General features: G+C 35.4%; 1 protein-coding gene across 1 annotated transcript in view; it reads left to right on the forward strand.

The window, feature by feature from the left end:
- Plxdc2 (plexin domain containing 2) overlaps nt 1–22,329 on the forward strand; it is a 391,989-nt gene that overhangs the window by 262,837 nt on the left and 106,823 nt on the right. Inside the window, exon 6 of the mRNA XM_069990475.1 lies at nt 20,944–21,066. Within this exon, the coding sequence (XP_069846576.1) occupies nt 20,944–21,066 (123 nt within the window). The remainder of the gene's footprint in view (nt 1–20,943; nt 21,067–22,329) is intronic.

The following is a 22,329-nucleotide window of genomic DNA, read 5'->3' on the forward strand; positions in this document are numbered from 1 at the left end:
GTCAAAAAGAAAGGAGGAATAAAGGAGGGAGGGAGGGGAAGAAAGAGAGGAGAGAGAGAAAGGAGAGAGAGAAAGAATGACAGAGAAAAACAGAGAGGGGGAAAGGAAAGGAAGGGAAAGGGGAAAGAGGAAGAGAAAGTGTAAAAAAGATAAAGTGAGCCTGCAGATGAACTATAATGACAATGACATCTTTTGTCTATGTCTTTCTGATACCTCTTCTATTCCCAAGTTATGCAAAAGTGAAAATGCTAATTTTTATATAGACAGCTTAAAGGGATATTCTTATTTTCTTTGTAGGGATATTCCTCCCAGCATGGTGAGCCTTTTAACTCTCTGTTTTAGCTGACTGAAAGTACAATTTAAAAATTTTAAAAAAATAAAACCTATCCTTTCAGCACTGATTAGTCTGAACCAGTTACAGCAAAAAAAAAGCTTTGGGATGTGAGCCTAAGCTGTTGTCTCAGAAAAGCAATATATTAAGAAACTGGGTTGTCAATTACAAAGAATCTTCCAGGCCTGCCACTAGTTCGTCCCCTTTGAGAAGTGTCTTCTTTCAACCCAAGAGAGCTATAGCTTGGCCCTTGAGCTTTTTAATTTATTTTTGGTAGACATCACTATAAATGTATTGATGAAAGATACATTTCTAAGAATTTCTTCCCTTTTTCTCCTGGGGAGCATTGGAACATGGGAGCTGCATTGCTGATTGTACCAAATAGTGGAAGGGGTGTGTTTTAGCATCCATAACCATTCTTGAGCTGTAGTTCTATTACCTGCCTGTCTTTGCCATGTCACACATCTATTTCTGCCTTTTCTCTGTGAATGTCATTCTGATAAACAACAGCAACAACAACAAATGAACCACTTTGTGAGGAACATTTTCTAGGGGATTACTTTGGTTAATCAGGTGTGAAGATTTAATTGAAATAAAGTTGAAGAGGAAATGGAAATTTAAAAAATAACATCTTCAAATGTAGCTAGTGATGTTTGGAGATGTATAGATTGGTAGTTTGAGAGGAATTTATTTCTTCATAATGTGTAACTGAATTGCTGGGAAGTCAGAAGAAATAGAACAGAAAGAAATTATTGGAATTGTTATTCATAAGCAAATATTTTATTTGCTCTTATAAAATATTTTTGTGATAGCTGTTTCAGGTAGATCTCCAAATTGTATTTTCCTTTGTATTGTAGTGTATTGTATACATTTATTTATTAAAGTTTGCATTGCATGTAATGTAATGTAGTTTTCATATAGTTTACATAGCTATTTGAGAGTTTATCTTTCTATATTTAAATTATTTATAATGTTTAATCAATATACAAGATAACAACCTTGAAAAAGAAGGGTTATGTGTAAATTTTGAAAAGAAAAGTAATTATGCATTTGCTAAAGCCTCTAGAAGTAGGCAAGTTATTAGAATTGCTTAACATTTCTGTAAGACTGCAAAACATAAAACCAGTAAGTCAAGTCAACTTTGTTTCAAACAGATTATTAGAAAATATCATTGAACAGAATTCAATGACAATAGCTTTTGACAGGAATCAATGTTAGAGCGAATCCCAAAATTATGTGAATAGCAGTTGTGAGAAAGTCATAAATAATAATTGCGTACCTACATAGAGATCAACACTATGTTTATGAATTGGAGATTCAAGATGAAAAGGAATAAATTTCTTCTAAATGGACACAATTTCAATGCAGCTTTGGTCACAAAATAACATGATTTCTTTCATATTTGTGTATGTATGCATTTTGAGAAAGGAACCCCACAGTTCAGGTGGAACACTGGCCAGTACTGGTCACACAGTCTTCACGTGACTAAGAGCTGATGAGCTCTTAATTCACTAGGCGGAGGACATAGTAAGAAAATATAATTTCTTCCAAACAGATATATACAGATTGACCAGGGAATTTAAACTGAGAGTCCTGAACGAATCCCATTTATATGTGGTAATTAGATTCGTGTATTACTGCTGGTTATGAGATTAAGGTAAAATAAGTTTTTTGTTTAGAATCTGTGCTGGAAACTATATATAGAAAAAACATACATGGATCCCTATATAATAACCTACAAATATATTTCAGGTATAAGAAAATCTTTAATCGGGTAGGTGAATTAATAAGCCTTTTAGAAGATTATTTAGAAGGATATATTCATACTATAACAGTAGAAAAAAATCTAAAGATCTTTATAACTTCAACATAGGGAAGCATTAAAAAAATATAAAAGACATAGCAATAGTATCAACAATGTTATTTATTATTTATTTATTTAATCTAATCGCTGATTATTGGCAGCTCATGCCTGTAATCTTAGCTACTCAGAAGAGATCTGAGGATGATGGTTTTATTCCAGTGCCAGCAGGAAAATCCATGGGACTCTAATCAATAATAACAAAACCCAGACAAGGCTACAACTTTTGAATTACTTTACAGAAATGGAAATTGTAATGCAAATGAATTTTTTGAAAACATCAATTTGATAATTACTGAACCTCAGAGAAATGTAAATAAATGTTATGTGAGGTCTATTTCACAATGCCCAGGCTAGTAACAATGAAACATAATTATATTGAATTCTGATAGGGACACTACGCACATTGCTGCAATGCTTCAAGAAAACAATTGAGCATTATCTGGTGAGATTGTGGGAGTGCACAATCAGCCCTAGATAACCAACTCCTAGTTTTTCACTTTTTGAATGTCTCATACATGTACAACAGACAAAAAATGTACTAGAGGGGCTGGGAAGGTGGCTCAGTGGTAGAGCTCTTGCCTTGCATGCATGAGGCCCTGAGTTCAATTCCTCAGCACCACATAAGCAAAAAGAAAAGAGCCAGAAGTGGTGCTGGGGCTCAAGTGGTAGAGCACTAGCCTTGAGCTGAAGAGTTGAGGGACAGCGCCTAGGCCCAGAGTTCAGGCCCCATGACCAGACCCCCCCAAAAATAAATAAATAAATAAATATACTAGAAACACATAATAGTCAAAGCAAACACACACCAAAGAGATAAATCTAAGACAATATAATATTTACAAGAGAATATTTGATACATTAATTATGGTACATACATGTAATAGAATATTATAAAACAGTAAAAATGTATAAGAACGTAGCTTATACAAACATGTATGGGTTTCTGAGGAATGTAGACTCAAACAAAAAAGTGCAGCTCATGTATTTATTCACTTATTTATTTAGCCAGTTCTGAGGCTTGTCCTCAAGCCTATGAGCTATCCTTTAGCTTTTTCACTCAAGGGTAGTACTCTATCTCCCACAAGAAACCACAGGTGGACTTCCAGCCTTTTGGAAATAAGAGACTCTTAGATTTTCCTGTCTGGGCTGGCTTTGAACTTCAGTTTTCAAATATCAATTTCCTGAGTAGCCAGAATTACTTGTGTGAGCAATAGGTGCCTTAAAAATGTAAAAAGAATGCTGTGAGAGTAAGTCAATTATTTTAAGCCTAAACATAGTCAAAGCTAATCTTCTCCACTGGTGCATAAATGCATTGTAACTATAGAAGAAAGGAAGGAAATTGTAAAGCGACATGAGTGGTAGTGGTTGAACTCAGCAGGAGGAAAGTAGCACATTTTAAAGACTATATTATTATGCTTTCTTACATATACATATATTTTAGTGCATATCAAAAATAAAAATATACTGATGAACATCATCTTATCTGACCTTTTCTGCTTGTCCCAGACATATACTAGTTATTGCAAATAAGGGAAACCATGGTACCTATGTTTCTTTGGGCCTTTCTTACTTCACTTAATATAATTTTTCCAAATCTTTCCATTTCCTAACAAATGGGGCAATACCATTCTTTCTGATGGAGGCATAGAATTCCATTGTAGCTAGCTAGCTAGATAGCTAGATAGATAGATAGATAGATAGATAGATAGATAGTATATATATATATATATATATATATATATATATATATATATATATATATGTACCACATTTTCTTGATCCATTTATCTACTGAGGGCATCTGGGTTGGTTTCATATTTTAGCTATGGTAAATAATGCTGCAATAAACATAGTTATGCTGGTAGCTTTAGTATGGCCTTGTTTGTGATCATTTGGGTAAATGTCCCAAAATGGGATTGCTGGGTCACAGGGGAACTCTATGGGGAGTCTTTTCAGGAACCTCCATACTACTTTCCAAAGTGGTTGAACAAGTTTACACTTCCACCAACAATGCAGTAGGGTTCCCTTCTGTCCACATCCCCTCCAGCATCTGTTGTTATTAGAGCTCTTGATTATAGCCATTCTAACTGGGGTGAGGTGGAATCTCAATGTGATTTTGATTTGCATTTCTTGTAAGGCTAGAGAGGTTGAGCATTTCTTCATGTGTCTATTGGTCATTCTTATTTCCTCTTCAGAGAATTTTCTCTTTAAGTCTTTAGCCCACTTATTTATCAGGCAGTTGTTTCTTTGAGGATTTGTTGTTGGGGGATTTAATTTTTTGAGTTTCAAGTATATTTTAGATATGAGACCCTTGTCCGTTGTATGGCTAGTGAAGACCTCCCAATCTGTGGGCTTTTTTTTTTTTTTTTTTTAAATAAGTTTTTTATTGTGAAAATACTGTACAGAGGGGTTACAATTACATGAGCAATGTAATGAGTACATTTCTTTTTTTTTTTTTTTTTTAATTGTATTTTATTTTATTTGAGAACATACTGTACAGGGGGGCTACAATTACATGGGCAGGATAATGCATACATTTCTTACCAAGCATTGCAGCCTCCTCCTTTGTTTACCCTTCACTTCCCTTCCCGGCCTCCCCCCTCCCCCCACCCAATTTTACCCCCCTCCCCCCACCCAATTATACCCCCCTCCCCCCCCCCCCCACACCGACATTGTAAAGCTGGTTTTGACATGACATTTTGTTCTTCTCATTGTTGCAACAGGTCCACCTGAATCCTTAAACGACTTGTTTGTCCCCATCTCCTCCACATGTTATACTGACATCAAATATAGTGAAAGCGGGGGTTACACTGTGGGGGAGGGACATACAAAGCAACAAAGAAATAATCTTATAAATGCGTTAGAAACACATGCATGAAAGAAACGAAAACATTAAAATACATATTTAAGGGTTCATTTTCCTAACATCACATTATCTGACCTTTTCCGCTTGACTCATACCTATACTAGATATCTGTGGGCTTTTTGTTGAGCTTGCTAGCTATGTCCTTTGCCATGCAGAAGCTCTGTAGCAAGATGATGTTAAACGAAATGAACCCCATGATAGGGACACAGGTGTTTATTTTTTCTTGCTTGCTATTGTTTCTAACATATTTATAAGGTACCATGTGATTTTTTGTTGATTTGTATGTCGTTCCCCCACAGTATAACCCCTGTTTTTATTGTATTTGATATTGGTATAATTTGGGGAGGGGAAGGGAAAAAAGAAATTGCTTAAACGGGGATATAGGTTGACCCATTGCAATAATGAGATGTACAAGACCCTATGTTGAAAACAAACTTTACAATTTAGGAAGGAAGGTGGGAGTGGGTGATGGGGGCAGTGTAGTTGAGGAGGTGGGAGGGAAGGGATGGTAGAGAGAAAAAAAGGAGGAGGCAACAATGCTTGATAAAAATGTACTCATTACCTTGCTCATGTGTCTGTAACCCCTCTGTACAGTATTTTCACAATAAAGAACTTATTTTTAAAAATACACCGATGATTATTATCTACTTACATCTGCATAAACACAACTACTACACCTATGACTTTTGATTCTTTTTAAGTTTGTTAATTATTGAAACATTATTATACAGCAACACTTAGACACTGGTTGAATATCATAAGAGTATTTTGAAATGCAAGCTGTTTAGTGTTTATCTCGATTTTGCAATGAGTCCCAGGTTAAGGCAAATGATATATTCATCTTTTAAACATATTTTGATAATTTTTAAACAATAATGTTATAAGAAGTAAAATGTCTAATAGTTTAAATAGGATGTTGTTTCTGAAGTAACTACTAATGAGAACCAGACTGTATTCTATCTATCCTAAATAAAATGAATTCAAGTTATTCTGTGTAGTTACCACAACTGGAAGAATGTATATTCTAGGAAATACATTAAGAGTCTACATTAGGAAGAAAGGAGTCTCTGTGAGCGTGATTTTATTTGCTGATCTTTTTATTTAGAGTTGGGGAGGAAGGGGAGAGAAACATAAAGTGTGAGAATGATTGAGGGTCTCTTTTCAGTCTGTCTGCCCTAGGTAACTGTGGTGCTTCCTAAAATAGAACAGACAGAATGTAAGAAGAATTCATTATACCTGAAAAGAAATGTAGTTTTGAAAAGCTCAGTTTCAGTGGCTATGAACCGAGATATTGATAGATCTGTGCATCTAGGTTAGCAGAAAGTAAAAAAAAATTTTTTTTTCTTTTGAAAATGCATTTAGAGGAAGTAGGCTGCCTGGAGTTTATTGTGCTTTGGATTTTGAGGTATACTATATGTGATTTGTATTGATTTATAAAAATCTCTGTACTTTAAGATGATTCACTCTGCTTCTCCTATGTACATAATGATGTACATGCATGTGAAATATGCTATCAATTCCTTTCTTATTATCAAGTAATGCTCACCGTTCAGCATTTAGTGTTTTTTTAATTTTATTTTATTATAAAGATGTTGTACAGAGGGATTACATTTACATGAGTAAGGTACATTTCTCGATAAACATTGTTGCCCATTCCATTTTTGTTCCCCCACTATCCCTTTCCTCCCCCTATTTCTCCCCTCCCCATGAAGTTGTAAAGTTCATTTCCAACATAGTGTCCTGTATCATTATTGCAGTAGATCATCTTTTGTGCTTCTTTTAGTATTTTGTTATTTCCCTTCACTTACCCCAATCATATAAATGCATATACAGGATGGAGGGTACCAGAATCAAAGGCAGAGATTTCCAGAGATAAACCAGTAGAAAAAGAAAAATGAAGTAAAATTTGAAGAAAGGACTAGATACAGTACATTGGCGACATCAAGGGTGACAACTAAAAAAAGAAGACCTGTTGTTTCCATGTCTTGGATTTCATTTCAGTTAGCATCATTTTGTATGTTCATATGTTCATAGCTCTTGAGCTATTATGATTCTCTGTCAGGACTAACTTAGGCTTATACTAATTCTTGCAAATGAGGGAAACCATAAAGCCTATTCTTCTTTGGGTCTGCCTTACTTCACTTAATATGATTTTTTTTCCAAGTCTTTCCAATTACTTATGAAAGGGACAGTGTCATTCTTTCTGATAGAAACATTAAATTCCATTGGATAATATACCACATTTTCTTGATCCACTCATCTATCCAGGGGCATCTGGATTGGTTCCATATCTTAGTTATGGTAAATAATAGCATTTAATGTTTTATGTGTTCAAATTGTAGGATACATTGAAAGTACCACATGTAAACCATCATTGTAATGCATACTTAAACCACACTTAAGCCTGTGCCTCAAGTCTGTAATCCTAGTGACTGAGATCTGAGGATTGTGATTCAAAGGTAGCCTACCCGGGAAAGTCTCTGATATTCTTATCTCTGATTAGGCACCATAAAACCAGAATTAGAGCTGTGGTTCAAGTGGTATAAAACTAGCCTTGAGCAAGAAAGCTCAGGGACAATGCCCAGGCCCTGAATTCAATCCTCAGGACTGACCCAAATGGAAAGAAAAGAAGACTATATAATTAGCCCAATGTTTTTTTCATATTATAATTTTGTTCTTTCAGATAAGCAGTATAGCTCATGGTTCATGGCCAGGGTGAATCAGTAGGATGATATAGAAAAGGTTGGGAAAGGTGGATTATGAATTCATTAAGAATTCAAAGTTATTGTATCAAGCAACAGTTATTAGTGCCACAATCTCATCAGCAGCGAGGGACCTAAAAGACATCCAGGAAATTCGATGTGAACTACACTGACTGTGCAAAAATGGTTTGTTTCCCTCTGTCCACAGTGAAGGCTGACCTTAATACAATGGCAGTCTAAGGAAATTTTAGTAATTTCAGATTATACTTAAGAAGCTGAGCCATCTTAAGGAAATTACTGAAAATTTATACAGAACTGGAAGACAAAGAGAAAGAAAACTAGCATTTGTTAAGAAATATCGTTCCATGCGTGGAACTATACTGGGTTTCTTTTATTATTGAACTCATATCATCCTTTTCCTATAGAGAAGCTATTATTATCTGCATTGTGGATCTGGGGAAACAAAATTCAGGGCATTTAATAGCTTATTCATAACTATGCACTTATTAAATCACAAGGTCATTGCTTATAACCAATTATCTTAATTCAAATTAGGGAGAGTAAATTTTTCTCCATTTCATAAGACTTTTCCAATAGAAATGTTTGACAGATAACTATTGTCTTAAGACACATGAATCTCATGTGTCAATAATAAATATGATGATAAATATGATGATGGACCTGAGAGTAAAATCATCCAAAGAGTATTGGGGAACAGAGTAATTACCCTCTAGTGAAGATATGAGACACACTTTGAGCTAGGTGTGGTGACTCATGAGTATAATTCTAGCTACTTTGGAGGCTGAGAATAGGAGGATCATAGTTCAAGACCAAAAGTACACAGGAATCCATCTCAGTCAATAAAAAGTGGGGGAAATAATGTGGGGTGAGATGGTGTTCACCTGTCATCCCAGCTATGCGGGAAGTATCAATAGGAAGATCCAGTGTAGGCTGTCCCAGGCATAATGAAAGACCCAATTTGAAAAACAAGGAAAGTAACATATGCTGGGGGTGTGTCTCAAGTGGTGGTAAGTGTAAAGCCATAGGCTACATCCTCAGTACTTCTGGTACTACTTGGACACTAGTAGTACTTCTGATGAATGGAATTTGGTTGAGGAGGAGGTGATATAATTGTGGACCACTACTGAAATGGGCCACTACTTATGGTTTCTTAGCTTTTGGTGACTTATCACAGTTGGCGTTTGGGCAGGACAGTTCTTCACTGTGTAGGAATGCAAAACATTTAATGGCTGGCTGTCCAAACTGGATCCCAAAGGAACCTCTCCAACAGTCAGACAAATAGCCCCTCAGACATAGAGTTCACTCACAACAGCCCTGGCAGTGGAAAAGGAAACATTAACAGAACAGGATAACCACCTATCCACCTAAAGGAATATTGCAGAAGTCTTGGTTTAACATTTTAATCATCTCTTCTCCCCAAAGTCAAAGAAACTTCTTAGGAAGGATTGAAAACAATCCTTGGGATTCTTCCTGGCTAAGCAAATGCATCTTGTGATAGAAGACTCATGGTCAAGACAATCTGTTTGTACTCAAGGGTCAGAGAGATGGTACAGTATCACCATTCAATACCAAACTACCAAACCAGCTAAGAAAATGTAGTCTGGGTCACAATGCTAAGATTATGAAAGGGCTCACAGCTCCAGAAGTTAGGAAATATCAGAATGTGAGCTTACCCATAGGACTGCAAAGATGAAGAGCAGATGAGGAATCAGTGCAGCTGCAGAGACAGCTTCTTTGGAGCTCTGATTGCAAAAGGATGGCAAACTACAGTGCAGATGCTCAACCTATTGTGTTGAATAGTAGAATCAGCTGAATTTGAGTTGTTTCCTTCTACTAATTAAAGCTCACACGGTGTTGTTTGAAAAGGGTTAATTTCAGTCCAATTTTACATAAGAAATTGCAAATCAGTTAGAGAAAGAGATGACGAGGTCATTCAGCTTGTTAGAGAAAAAAAGAGCTCCAATATGAGGCTTTCCATGGTGGTTTTCTCCCTCATGGAGAGAAATGCATTTATATATGCACACAAGTAAGTACGTATGCTTATATAAAAATAGACTCATACACATATAGCATACTTGTAAGTATACATAATATACGTATACATAATATATGCATTCAAAATCTTATACATATACTACATATATTTATATATATACGAATATATTATATTATATATATTATTTTATATTATAATTACATATATATGCATATTGTATATGCACCTATATATTTATATATGTACCTATGCATGCACACACATAGATATATGACAATAATTACAAGGTAAGTGCAAGAGAGTTGGAACTAATACCACTAAGGCTAAGTACTCGAAATACTGAAGTATATCTGGAAGAAAGAAGGAAGGCATCCCTGGATTTGGGATGGGTAATGCAAACAGTGGCTGGCTATCTTTGAAAAAGCAAAGCACATTTTCTCCTTTAATCCCATCTTTGTCCACATGATTTTTTTTCCCTGCATGGAAAAGGGAAGGACAAACAAGAGATGGTCAGCATACTATCCAGACATGCCTGATTTCATGGACTCAAATAGAATGTAAGGATAAGATCTCTACTTCTCCTGGGGATATCTAAAATTCAAGGGAAATAGAAAACATCTCTGAAAAATGTCGTTGAGAGTGCAGTAAATTTTGTTTTGGAAACCAGAGACTGGGTAGACTACAGCTCTGGACAAGAATCTGAAAGGGACAATTCTTTTTCTATGGGATTATGTTTACTTTAAGCTTGTCAATTGTTAAAGGCAGGTGTGTGGGACTATAGAATATTCAATAAGCACAATGAAGTCTGGTGGTGTCACAAAATAGATGGGCTGTAATGGTATTTGAGAATGTTCTCTGCAGGGCTGTTTCTGGCCTATGGTTCATATAGATTTCAAATGATAGTTTTGAAGTGTTTAGAAAGAAAGAGGCAGCTGGCTTTGCTCTTTGTGGTAGAAGAGGATTTCTGGGATGAAGTGAAAGACAGAAACATGCCAGAGCTCCCCTTACTAGCAGAGGTCAGAGCCAGGATGTGAACACAGCTGATCACAGAGGGTTCTGGTAGGTACCCCAAATGACACCCCAGGCACCTTGGGCAGAAACCGCCATGGGGAGCAAACCTTCAGGAAGCCAAGATCTCTTTCTAGAAATCCTGCTTACTTTGGTGTTGTCATAACCCCCGATTATTTGTGATCTGTGCTGCTGGCATTTGTGTCTATGGTACCTCTTCCAGTCCTTACAAACTGATTTTTGGTGAGGAATATCATTTTACCCTTCCCAGCTAGAAATACTGGGGAAGTAGAGGCTAGGTAGAGGCTTGTTGCAGGTGACTGCAGGCTAGCTACTTGGGGCAGGGAACAGACAGGCCCAGTTCTGCATCCACAGGACTGATTTGGCATTGGAGACTTTGGATGAAGTTTTTGTTCAGTTGTCCATTGTTAATTAGAGAGAGCTTTTGACCAAGTCTATGGGTTCCTGTATTTTTTGTCTATCTTCCTGTCTTCTTCCAGTTCTTTCCTTTCAGGTAGAAAGAAATTCTTGTATTGGTATTTTCATGAAGATAATTTACAATAAAAATAAACAAATGATCATTTGTTGCTTCTTTTCCTCAGGAAGTAGCTTAGGTGTGATTTATAATCCTCCTTGGTTCCTCATTGGTGTACTGATCCTGGGATTTGAACTGAGGGCCTGGCCCTGTTCTTGAGATTTTTTTTGTTCAAGAATAGTACTCTAGCATTTTAGCCAATCTCTACTTCTGTTTTTTTCACTGGTTAATTGGAAATAAGAGTCTCAAGAACTTTCCTTCCCAGGTTGGCTTTGAACCTTGGTCCTCATATCTCAGCCTCCTCAGTAGCTAGGATTACAGGCATTAGCCACTGATGCCTAGCTCAGATATGTATTTTTAATTTAGCTGATAAGACACATTTGAGGTCTTCTTGTTGTTCTTATTTGATTTCTTTTGTCTTGAAAACTGGTTGGAAGTATTTGGTGATTGACAATATTATAGTTTATTTGTTAATAACTCATAGATATATTTTAGTACATATAATACTATATTTTCACTTGGCAGTTGGTTACAGTTATAAATGACAAATAGTTGTTGTTTAACAATATTATAGGGTTCTTCCTGGGACTTGGTAATTAGTGTCCTCATCTGAATTTCAGAATTTTTGTAATTAAGGTATTATGTGAAAGCAACACAGCCCCAGAGAAATGCATGTCTACTAATTTCTCTGGACACCATTGCAGAAACATGTCTCCCATGAGTTTCATAAGAAATTAAAATAAGGAACTAGTTCCTCAATCCATATTCATAAATTTGGGTGTACATGATTCAAATATAGAGACTATAGTAGAAAGTAGGCAAAGTATGCAAAGGTAACATATATCATTGTCATTTGCACTCAAAGAGTAGTGTTTTACTATAAATGTTCAATGCCCTGAAAGCATGTGGGCTGACTTTAACCTTGCTTCTAGGGTCAAAAATACCAACAGAAAGATGATGAGGGAGAATATTTTATGTAGTCCTTGTACATTAAAGTTTTATTTCACAAGGAATGCTTCCCAGTCTCTTCATGCTTTTTTTCCTTTTTCCTGTTTTTAATTTATTCTTATTTTCAAGGTGATGTCCAAAGGGGTTACAGGTACATACATAAGGTAATAAGTACATTTCTTGTCCAACTTGTTACCCCTTCCCTCATTTTTCTCCCACTTTCCCTCTGCCCAAGTAGTATAGTTCACTTCCCATATATTGCCTTGTGAATATCACTGTTGCCTTCGTTCACCCATTGTCCTTTGTCTCACCATTTTTTTGTTCCCCTTTCCTTCCCTAATTCAGATAAATGCATATGCAATACCCAGGGCTCCAAAATCAAATACAGTGACAACAGGAGATAAAACATAAGAAAAAAAAACAGGAAAGAAAAACAAAATCACATAGTACATTAAAAACATGTGCTTCTTTTAAGAGGGGTCCATTTGATCGTAAATCCTTAAAATCCACCATAACTTTTGTCTTTAATCTGTGCAATTCCCAGAATTATTTCAAATCTCTCAACAAATATTTACTTCCTAACAGACATCCTATTCCATGGAATTTCCTTATTGTCAGCTCATATCAATGTGAATCTAAGGTAAATCCCAAACAGAAACTATTCTTACACTAAAGTACATAAATTTGTATTGTCATATACACAATGAAAGATATATATATATATATATATGAATATATATGACATGGTAGTATGAATAGTATAACTAATTAAAACCATGCTAATAGTGGCTAATAATAATGAACTTTCCCCAGTAGATTTGTTTGAAGAACCATAACAGGTTTTGTACTACTCTTGACAATCGTAGGTATCATGAATTCTAGTGGCATTCTAAAATATTCTCACACATAAGAATCCTCAAAAAGTTTAGTACTATTCCAAGTGAGTAATCAAGTAACATGCTGAAAAACTACACTAGGTTTGTAGGGGAGGTACTGTAAGCACTTATATTGACCACCACATTTCCAACAGAAAACTTGATATATGGCTTATCAAAACACAAATTTCTTTTTCAGATAGCAATACACAGAAAATTATCAAATAGGAAAGGCTGATTAAAATCAGAATCTGACTAATAATCTTAATTGCACACATTACTGAAACACAGATAATACTTAAGGTATAACAGAAACTTTCATCCTTTTTCTTTGCCACTCAGACAAGTACATGCTTTCTTTCTTACTGTGACATTTCCAGTTATATGACACAACCATATGCAACCAATAGGAAGTTAATATTTTTACAAAGTGCTTGTTCTATAAGATTGGAAGAAAAGATGAATCCCACTAAGAAATATGGACATCAAGGAATTTTATTGTCTGTTGCCCAGTAGTTAAATTCAATTCTGTAGTATAACCCAAACAGGAACAATGCAGATAAATATACAGCAAGCAGTTAGATCTAAAGTGCAATTTTGGGTGTGTGTGTGTGTGTGTGTGTGTGTGTGTGTGTGTGTGTGTGTGTGTGTGTGTGTGTTTTGTCAGTTGTGGGGCTTGAACTCTGGGCCTGGGCACTGGCCCTCAGCTCTTCAGCTCAAGTAGAGAGCTCTACCACTTGAGCCATAGCGCCATTTCCCTAAAGTACAATGTTAACATCATATAAGCATCTTAATATTAAAATCACCTAGAAACAATCTCATCAGGAAAAGTCAGCAATAATTAAATAATTTCTATGTAATTAAGTAAGTTTCTATGTTTTCAGTACTGGATGCAAATCCAGGGCCTTGACATATGATTTGTAAATAATGCTTTACCACTGAGCTACATCCCTAAGTCCAGACTTTAATTTTCAGCACTCTTGTTCAGTGATGTCTATGTGAACTGAAACTGTTACACTACATGTTTACATTGGGGAACTGGTGCTCAGAGAAGAGAAGTAACTTGGTCACAACTCTAATATTTATTCATGTGTTACTGTCTGTCCCCCTCCCGTTGCCTCCTCAGGCAATGACATACACAGATTTACATTTCATTTGTGGATTGCAATAGAAGAATCTAAACCCTGTATATAAAGTCTTTCAGCTAAAAGGGCTGAACAGACTTTGAGGTGACTCCAAATTTGCACTAAGGTGTGAATCTTGGGATTTCTCACACAAAGATGAAAGGTCTTTTCTTTCTCAGAGTCCTTGGAGCACATGGTTGAGAGAATTCTCATTTGGTGACTCATTTTCTGTCAGTCGTGGGGCCTGAACTCTGGGCCTGGACACTGTCTCTGAGCTCTTCAGCTCAAGGCTAGCACTCTACCACTTGAGCCACAGCGCCACTTCTGGTTTTCCAGAGGCTTATTGGAGATAAGAGTCTCATGGACTTTCCTGCCCAGGCTGACTTCAAACCATGATCCTCAGATCTCAGCCTCCCATGTGGTTAAGATTACAGATGTGAGCCAGCAGCACCTGTCACTTTTTTTTTTAACTTGCATATGGGAATTTTCAGCTTTCTTTACACAGTGGTTATCTTAGAAGTAACCTCAAACCTCAATACCAACTAATATTCTGTCCTCACCAGGACTTGACACAAGACTAGATTAAGAGTTCTGAACTTTACCGTGAAGGGCTTATAACATTTGAAATCACAAGACCTGATTTAGTTATGTGGCTTTGGGAAAATTGCTCAGTCTTATCAAATACTCAGTTAAATGAAAATAATAATGACATCATTCCGTTATTTCTTATTGTGAAGATTAAGTAAAAACAAGAACACAATGGAATTATTAAAGGCCTACATGGATGTTTATTACTTTCATTACCACAACAAATTTGGTTAGTAAATAAGGATATATATATATGTGTGTGTGTGTGTGTGTGTGTGTGTGTGTGTATGTTATATTGTGTTAAATATAACATATTATCCATATGTTACATAATATATTGTATGGTATATATACATCCTATATTACATATATTATATATTACATATATGATATATCATATCGCATATCTGATATAATATATGATATAATATATATGGTACATAATATATATCAAATATAATATATGTATATGATTGAGTGTTATTAATTCTTGAGAGACCCTACAAAGACAGATCACCAAATAACTTGATCATAGATATTCAAAATCAGATTATTCAAATGTGTACAGACTATGGGCACAGAACAGCACAAGTTCTTTTAAGCAAGAACAAAGCTGTTGATTGCAACTACGCTCAGAACTTGACTCTAAGTTTAGAGAAGGCAAAGGGAAGGTCAATGGGTTGAGCATGATTTGAGATTTAAAGCACAAAACTTTTTTATTATTCTTTTAAAGGAAAGTATTTTTCTGTTTGAAGAATTATCTGGATAATTACCTTCCTGCAAATCTAATGACTACACTGATGACTACTATTTATACCAGAAGCATATAAATATAAAAAGAATATTATGATTAACCCTACAAAGAATGACAAAGAAGTTTGAAGAAAATAATTAAAATGTATTACATAAAGTAGTTCAAAATGTGAAGGACTATAAAAATAAACTTTTTTATTCTCTAAGACCAGTATGCCCAGGACAAGCAAAAATATTTTTTTTCTTGAAAATGGAGATAAATATCTGAACATGGTTTTTGTAATTATCAGTGCTTTGAAGCTTTGGAAAAAATTGAATGTATTTAATTTGTATACCTGTAAGGTATCTGTCCACTTAATTATTAATCACTGCTGAAATGATAGATTTGTAATATAGAAACTTAAGTACTAAATACAATTCATTGTTGATGTCAGTCATTTTATTTGCTTGTCATTAAAAAGTAATCCAAGGTATTGATAAAAATTTTTCAGTGTGGGGCTGGGAAGGTGGCTCAGTGGTAGAGTGCATGCCTCGCATGCATGAGGCCCTGGGTTCGATTCCTCAGCACCACATAAGCAAAAAGGAAAAAAAGCCAGAAGTGGCGCTGTGGCTCAAGTGATAGAGCGCTAGCCTTGAGCTGAAGAGCTGAGGGACAGCACCCAGATCCAGAGTTCAGGCTCCACGACCAGACCAAAAAAAAAAAAAAAAAAAAAAAATTCAGTGTGGTCAAGAAAAATAAGTGCTCTCTGGATTAGCAAAATTCAACACATATTTTGTTGTTGTTGTTGATTGTGGGGCTTGAACAGTGCTGCTCTTCAGCTCAAGGGGAGCACTCTACCACTTGAGCCTCAGCACCACTTCCTTAATACATTTCTAAGAGCAGTAGATTTTCTTCTTTTGTTGTTGTGGTGGTTGGTCAATTTTGTTCCATTTTTCTGTCCTTGGATTATTGTGTAGTTAGTCTTTGGTATTGTGGAGTTAATCATGTCAGTAATATTATTATCAGTAATTAGTAATTAAAATCATTCATAAGTTGCAGCAACTATAGTGTAATCATTTATAGAAGACATAACTTACTTTAATGTTACAATCACATATGTGTGAAGACCATTAACTATGTATTTTGCTATTATCACTCTCCCATACTTTTATCTCATTTATTGGGAACAGTATGAAATTTCACCTTTGTATTTTGGAAAATGATAGTTGGTGAGACATAAGAACAGTGAGTGGATCCCATAATCTGAAACCTGGGAAGTGAGGAGTAATTTCTTGCCAAATCAATGTAGAAACACCTGGATATGTCTTGTTGGTTTTAAATGTTACCAGTAACTGTAAGCTGGTGGATCACACTTATAATCCTAGCTACTCAGGAGGCTGAGATTTGAGGATTGGGGTTTGAAGCTAACCCAGGCAGGAAAGTCTGTGAGAATCTTATCTCTAATTAACCACCAGAAAACCAAAATTGGAGCTTTGGCTCAAAATGGGAGAGTGCTATCATTGAGCAAATGAGCTCAGGGCCAGTGCCCAGGCTCTGATTTCAACTCCTACACTCGTCAATAATAATAATAATAATAATAATAATAATAATAATAATAATAATAATAATAAATACAACAATCTAAACTTATTAGTAGTAATTGTATATCTGGATTCTAAAATAGTTGATCTAAGAGTTGAGAAAATGAGAAGAGTTGAGTACCTGTTAGTAGACAACTAAGAAGAACAGTTTATATATAGATACAATGCTATTGTTAAATAGGAAGAATATAGTCTGGTGTTTTATGGTATATCAGTGTTGACAGAATTAACAATAGTGCAATAGTTTCTCAAAGAAGAAGAGATTTTGAATATATTTCATAGAAAGAAATTATCGAAGTTTACAGTGATGATTATACTAATTACCTGAGCTGATAAATTATGCAATACCTACATGAATTGAAACATCACATTAGACCTCATAAATATGTACAAATATTGTGTGTCAATCAACAAATTTTCAAGTGGGGAGAAAAAAATATATATCTTATTATGTGAAGTTTGCTGCTGTATTCTTGCACAATTGTTTTGGAGAATGGATATCATAGTGATTTGAAATTAGCTCCCTGCCTTGAGTTGCTGTTCTTTCTATTCTAGTTAGGTACTTTTATCTGTAAGTAATGAGAATTAGGATTAGGGAAATAGCTACTTGGAACTATTCTCTCTCTCTCTCTCTCTCTCTCTCTCTCTCTCTCTCTCTCTCTCTCTCTCTCTCTCTCTCTCTCTCTCTCTCTCTCTCTCTCTCAGAACTCTTTTAGAACATTTTTCTAGAAGGTTTGATCAATAGAATTTTGATGTTCATTTTCAACATGAAATTCCAAATGAATCCTGCTGAGGGGAAGAAAGCAGGAACCCTGAAAAATAATTTCTCTTTATATTTATAGTATTTTTTATTGTGAAAATACCGTACAGAGGCTTACATGGGCAAGGTAATGAGTGCATTTCTTATCCAGCATTGTTGCCTCCTCCTTTGTTTCCCCTTCCCATCCCTTCCCATCATCCCCCCGTTCCCCCCAAAGTTGTAAAGTTCATTTTCGACATAACATCTTGTACATCTCATTGGTGCAATGGGTCCACCTGTATCCCTATTTAAACAATTTGTTTTTTTCCCTTCCCCTCCACAAATTATACCAACATATACTTTTGATAATGTGATATTGGACTGTGACCATTAAGGTTATTGCTGAAAAACTAGAGAAAAGTTATAAAAGCAATGACCAGATCAGCAGAATTTCTTTTTCTTTTTCTTTTTTTAAAATTTATTTATTTTTATTGTGAAAATACCTTACAGAGGGGTTACAATTATGTGGGCAAGTTAATGAGTACATTTTTTTTTCTGAGTACATTTCTTATCAAGCATTGTTGTCTCCTGCTTTCTTTCCCCTTCCCATCCCTTCCCATCTCACCCCGCCACCCCACACCCACCCCCAGGCCAAAGTTGTAAAGTTCATTTTTTGACATAACGACTTGTACAGCTCATTGTTGCAATAGATCCACCTGTATCCTTATTTAAAAGATTTGTTTTTTCCCTTCCCCTCCACAAATTATACCAACATCAAATACAGTGAAAGCAGGGCTTATACCATGCAGGAGGGACATACAAAGCAACAAAGAAATCATCTTATAAATATGTTAGAAACAATCACAAGAAAGAAAAAAATTTGAATACTTATCTTGGGGTAAGAAATGAGTCTTTTTTTAAATTAGTAAATGTTTCTTCCTTTTAAACTCTACAATTAGTTAACTAAACTGATCTATAGTAAGCTATTTAGAAATCACAATCTAGAATTTGAAGCAAAAAAAGAAACATTTTTAATGTCAGTAAAATCTTCATTCAGACCCCAATGTGAGATAACAAAGTTTAACTCTTGTCAAGGCTTAAATATTTCATAATTTTATAATATTATAATTTTATAATATTCTGTTTTATTTTATCATTATACAAAAGTGACATAAAGAATCCTCATACATCTAGTTAATTCATAACTTCCCAAACATTACAGTCACGTTTTTACAAACAAGTTGTTTAGGACTTTATTTTGTAATATTGTGTGTGTTGACTTGGAAATTTGTTTTTTGGGTTTTTTTTTTTGTTTTTATTTTGTCGGTCGTGAGGCTTGAACTCTGGGTCTGGGCGCTGTCCCTCAGCTCTTCAGCTCAAGGCGAGCACTCTACCACTTGAGCCACAGTGCCACTTCCGGTTTTCTGGTGGTTTATTGGAGATAGGAGTCTCACAGTCTTTCCTGCCCGGGCTGGCTTTGAACAGTGATCCTCAGATCTCAGCCTTCTGAATAGCTAGGATTACAGGCGTGAGCCACCAACGCCTGGCGGAAATTTGTTCTTAATTGTTCATTTCTTATATTATTAATAAAATCACTTACTATTCCCTGAGCTGGCTCTTCTTCAGGCAGCTAGAGACCTTGAGGCTAGAAGCCAGTATGGAATTAAAGATTTGTCATGGGTAATCCACAAAGTAAATAAGCCTAATGTGAATAATTGAAAGTGGGTTAGGTTTGTAACATAGGAACTATTGAAAGTAGATTCAAAGCTGAAGTCCCTCCTCCATGGTAATTTTTTTCTCATTATCCATTTGCTAGAAAAAGGGGCTGGCACTGATAACTCTGTAATCAGAGAAGCATTTGTGAATTGTCAATATTTTACCATATGATCTGCAAACATATTGACCTCATCTTCCTGATAGGAACCTCATATTATAAAGGCTTGAGCAATGTGAGAATTGGAAAGTGTTGCCATGGGTATTTAACCCCTTTGCAATTTTCAAAACTATGAAGAAGAAAAGGAAGAAGAGGAAGAAGGAGGAAGATATTTTGCACATTTTATCATATTTCTAAAATGCCTTCCACTTAAGATTGAAATTTGAGAACATCTAGCTCTGGAAATTAAGCTCCAGGCAAGAGCACTTGCCTAGCAGGTGGAAGGTCTTAAGTTCAATCCTCAATCAACAAAAAACAAACAATAAAAATGAAAGATAAAATCTGCACATGAGTGCCATGAAAAGAATTTCAGTTGTAAATGGAGCTTTCATGATACATTGTAGTAAAATAAGTGATGAATAAGGGAAAAATAGAATATTTGATTTACTGGTGGTACTCTATTAGCATTTCTCAGCCTACTATTTTCTTCTCACAATTAGAGTTGTATGTATCATGGATTTCTGATGGACAATTGTACAAGGTACTTATAAATGATTGGAGAATTGCTACAAAGATGGGTGAAAATGTTTGAAGAGGTAACATTGATCAAAATGTATTTTATTTGTGAACTACTTTGTTAAACGGCAACTCCTCTGAACAGTTACTTAAAGGTAGTAATAATAATAATAACAATAATAACACCAAGCACTGTTAATCAGGCAGCAAGACATTAAAAAGTTCCTTTTAAAAAGTGTATCTACTGTTGGTGGCTTACACCTGTAATCCTAGCTTTTCAAGAGGCTGAGATTTGAGGAGCATGGTTTGAAGCCAACCCAATCAGTAAAGTCCATTACACTCTTATCTCCAGTTAACCACCAAAAAGCTGGAGGTGAATCTGTTGCTCAAGTCATAGAGTACTAACTAACCTTGAGCAAAATATTTCAGGGACTGTGGTCTGCAACACACACACACACACACACACACACACACACACACACACACACACACACGTGTGTGCGCATGCACACATATATCTTCTAGGTTTTTATTACCAAAACAGGACTGTCATAAATAGGAGATATTTCAGTAACAGTTTCATCTCGGATCCCTTTCTTGCTCATGTGCTTCCTCTTTGCTCACAGGTTTCATATACACTGGAGAAGTTGTACATAGAATGCTCACGGCCACGCAGTATATAGCACCTTTAATGGCAAATTTTGATCCCAGTGTTTCCAGAAATTCAACAGTCAGATATTTTGATAATGGTATGTATTGATTCAAAATTTTTTTGTCAAATGTATGTTTCAAAAACAATCATCATGTCATTCATGTTAATATTTGGAAATCCTTTTGGGTAGAATGGGTTTATAAACTGCTTGATGCTCATTCTCTGAGAGAACACAATGGTAGAAGTACACTGGCCCAATGGAGCTCATTCACTTGTTCATCCAACAAATATTTACTAGAATCTTTGTCACACTATAATAACATTTTGCTATAGGCAGAATCTTAGACAAAGCAAATACATTGATTTGATGATATGTTACATAAGTTTCCTATTTAAGGATATTTAAATAATCAGAATATATTTGTAATAAATTTCTATTTAAAGGTATTTAAATCAGCATAACATATTCACAATAAATTCCTATTTAAATATATTTAAATCAGTATAATATATTCATAGTAAATTTCTAAAAGTTACGAACTCCATATGTCCCACCACCACCAAAAATAAATAAATACATGAGGATTTTAGGAATGCAAAGTATCTCTAGAAAAGGCACTAGGCACTGGGTTAAATATTTATACTCTAAATTAAGTAAATAAGAATTTTAGAAAACTGTGTGGCAAAGTAGGAAATTTCTTCTAAGGTACTATCTCTGTGAGAACTAAAGTAGATTTTAAAAGTGAGTCTTAATGATTACTGCAGTCTGAGTGAGTCATAGAATATTAATACACCAAAATGAAAGAAGCCGTAAAAGTAACCCCTTTTACTAGAAAAATAATTTGATGGGTCATAAATAGCACATCATACACTTTTATTCCTACCAGTTGACCAGAGATCTGATCAGGCATAAAATCAGAAAGTTTGGATGCTAGTGACCTTGAATAGCACTGTCATTCCATTTTCACTTTTACTTTGGAGATTTTTTTTTTTTACTGTTAAGGTAATGGCTACAGGAGCTCAGTTCTAATAAACATATAGGAGGGGCTGGGAAGGTGGCTGAGTGGTAGAGTGCTTGTCTTGCATGCATGAGGCCCTGGGTTCGATTCCTCAGTACTACATAAGCAGAAAAAGCTGGTGCTAACCTTGAGCTGAAGAGCTCAGGGACAGTACCCAGGCCCAGAGTCCAGGCCCCATGACCGACAAAAATAAATAAATAAACACATAGGAGAAAGAGTATATGAATTTCTGCAGTAAGTTATTAAATAACTTTAGAGAAAGTCTATGTCCGTGAAGCTGAGAAAGGGACACTCGACTCTGAAAATGTGCGTTCACTTCTTCAGCCCTGCTTTTCTGGTCA

This window comes from Dipodomys merriami, unplaced genomic scaffold (assembly GCF_024711535.1).
Source record: "Dipodomys merriami isolate MVZ:Mamm:240054 unplaced genomic scaffold, mDipMer1.0.p SCAF_4, whole genome shotgun sequence".
Classification (NCBI taxonomy): Eukaryota; Metazoa; Chordata; class Mammalia; order Rodentia; family Heteromyidae; genus Dipodomys; species Dipodomys merriami.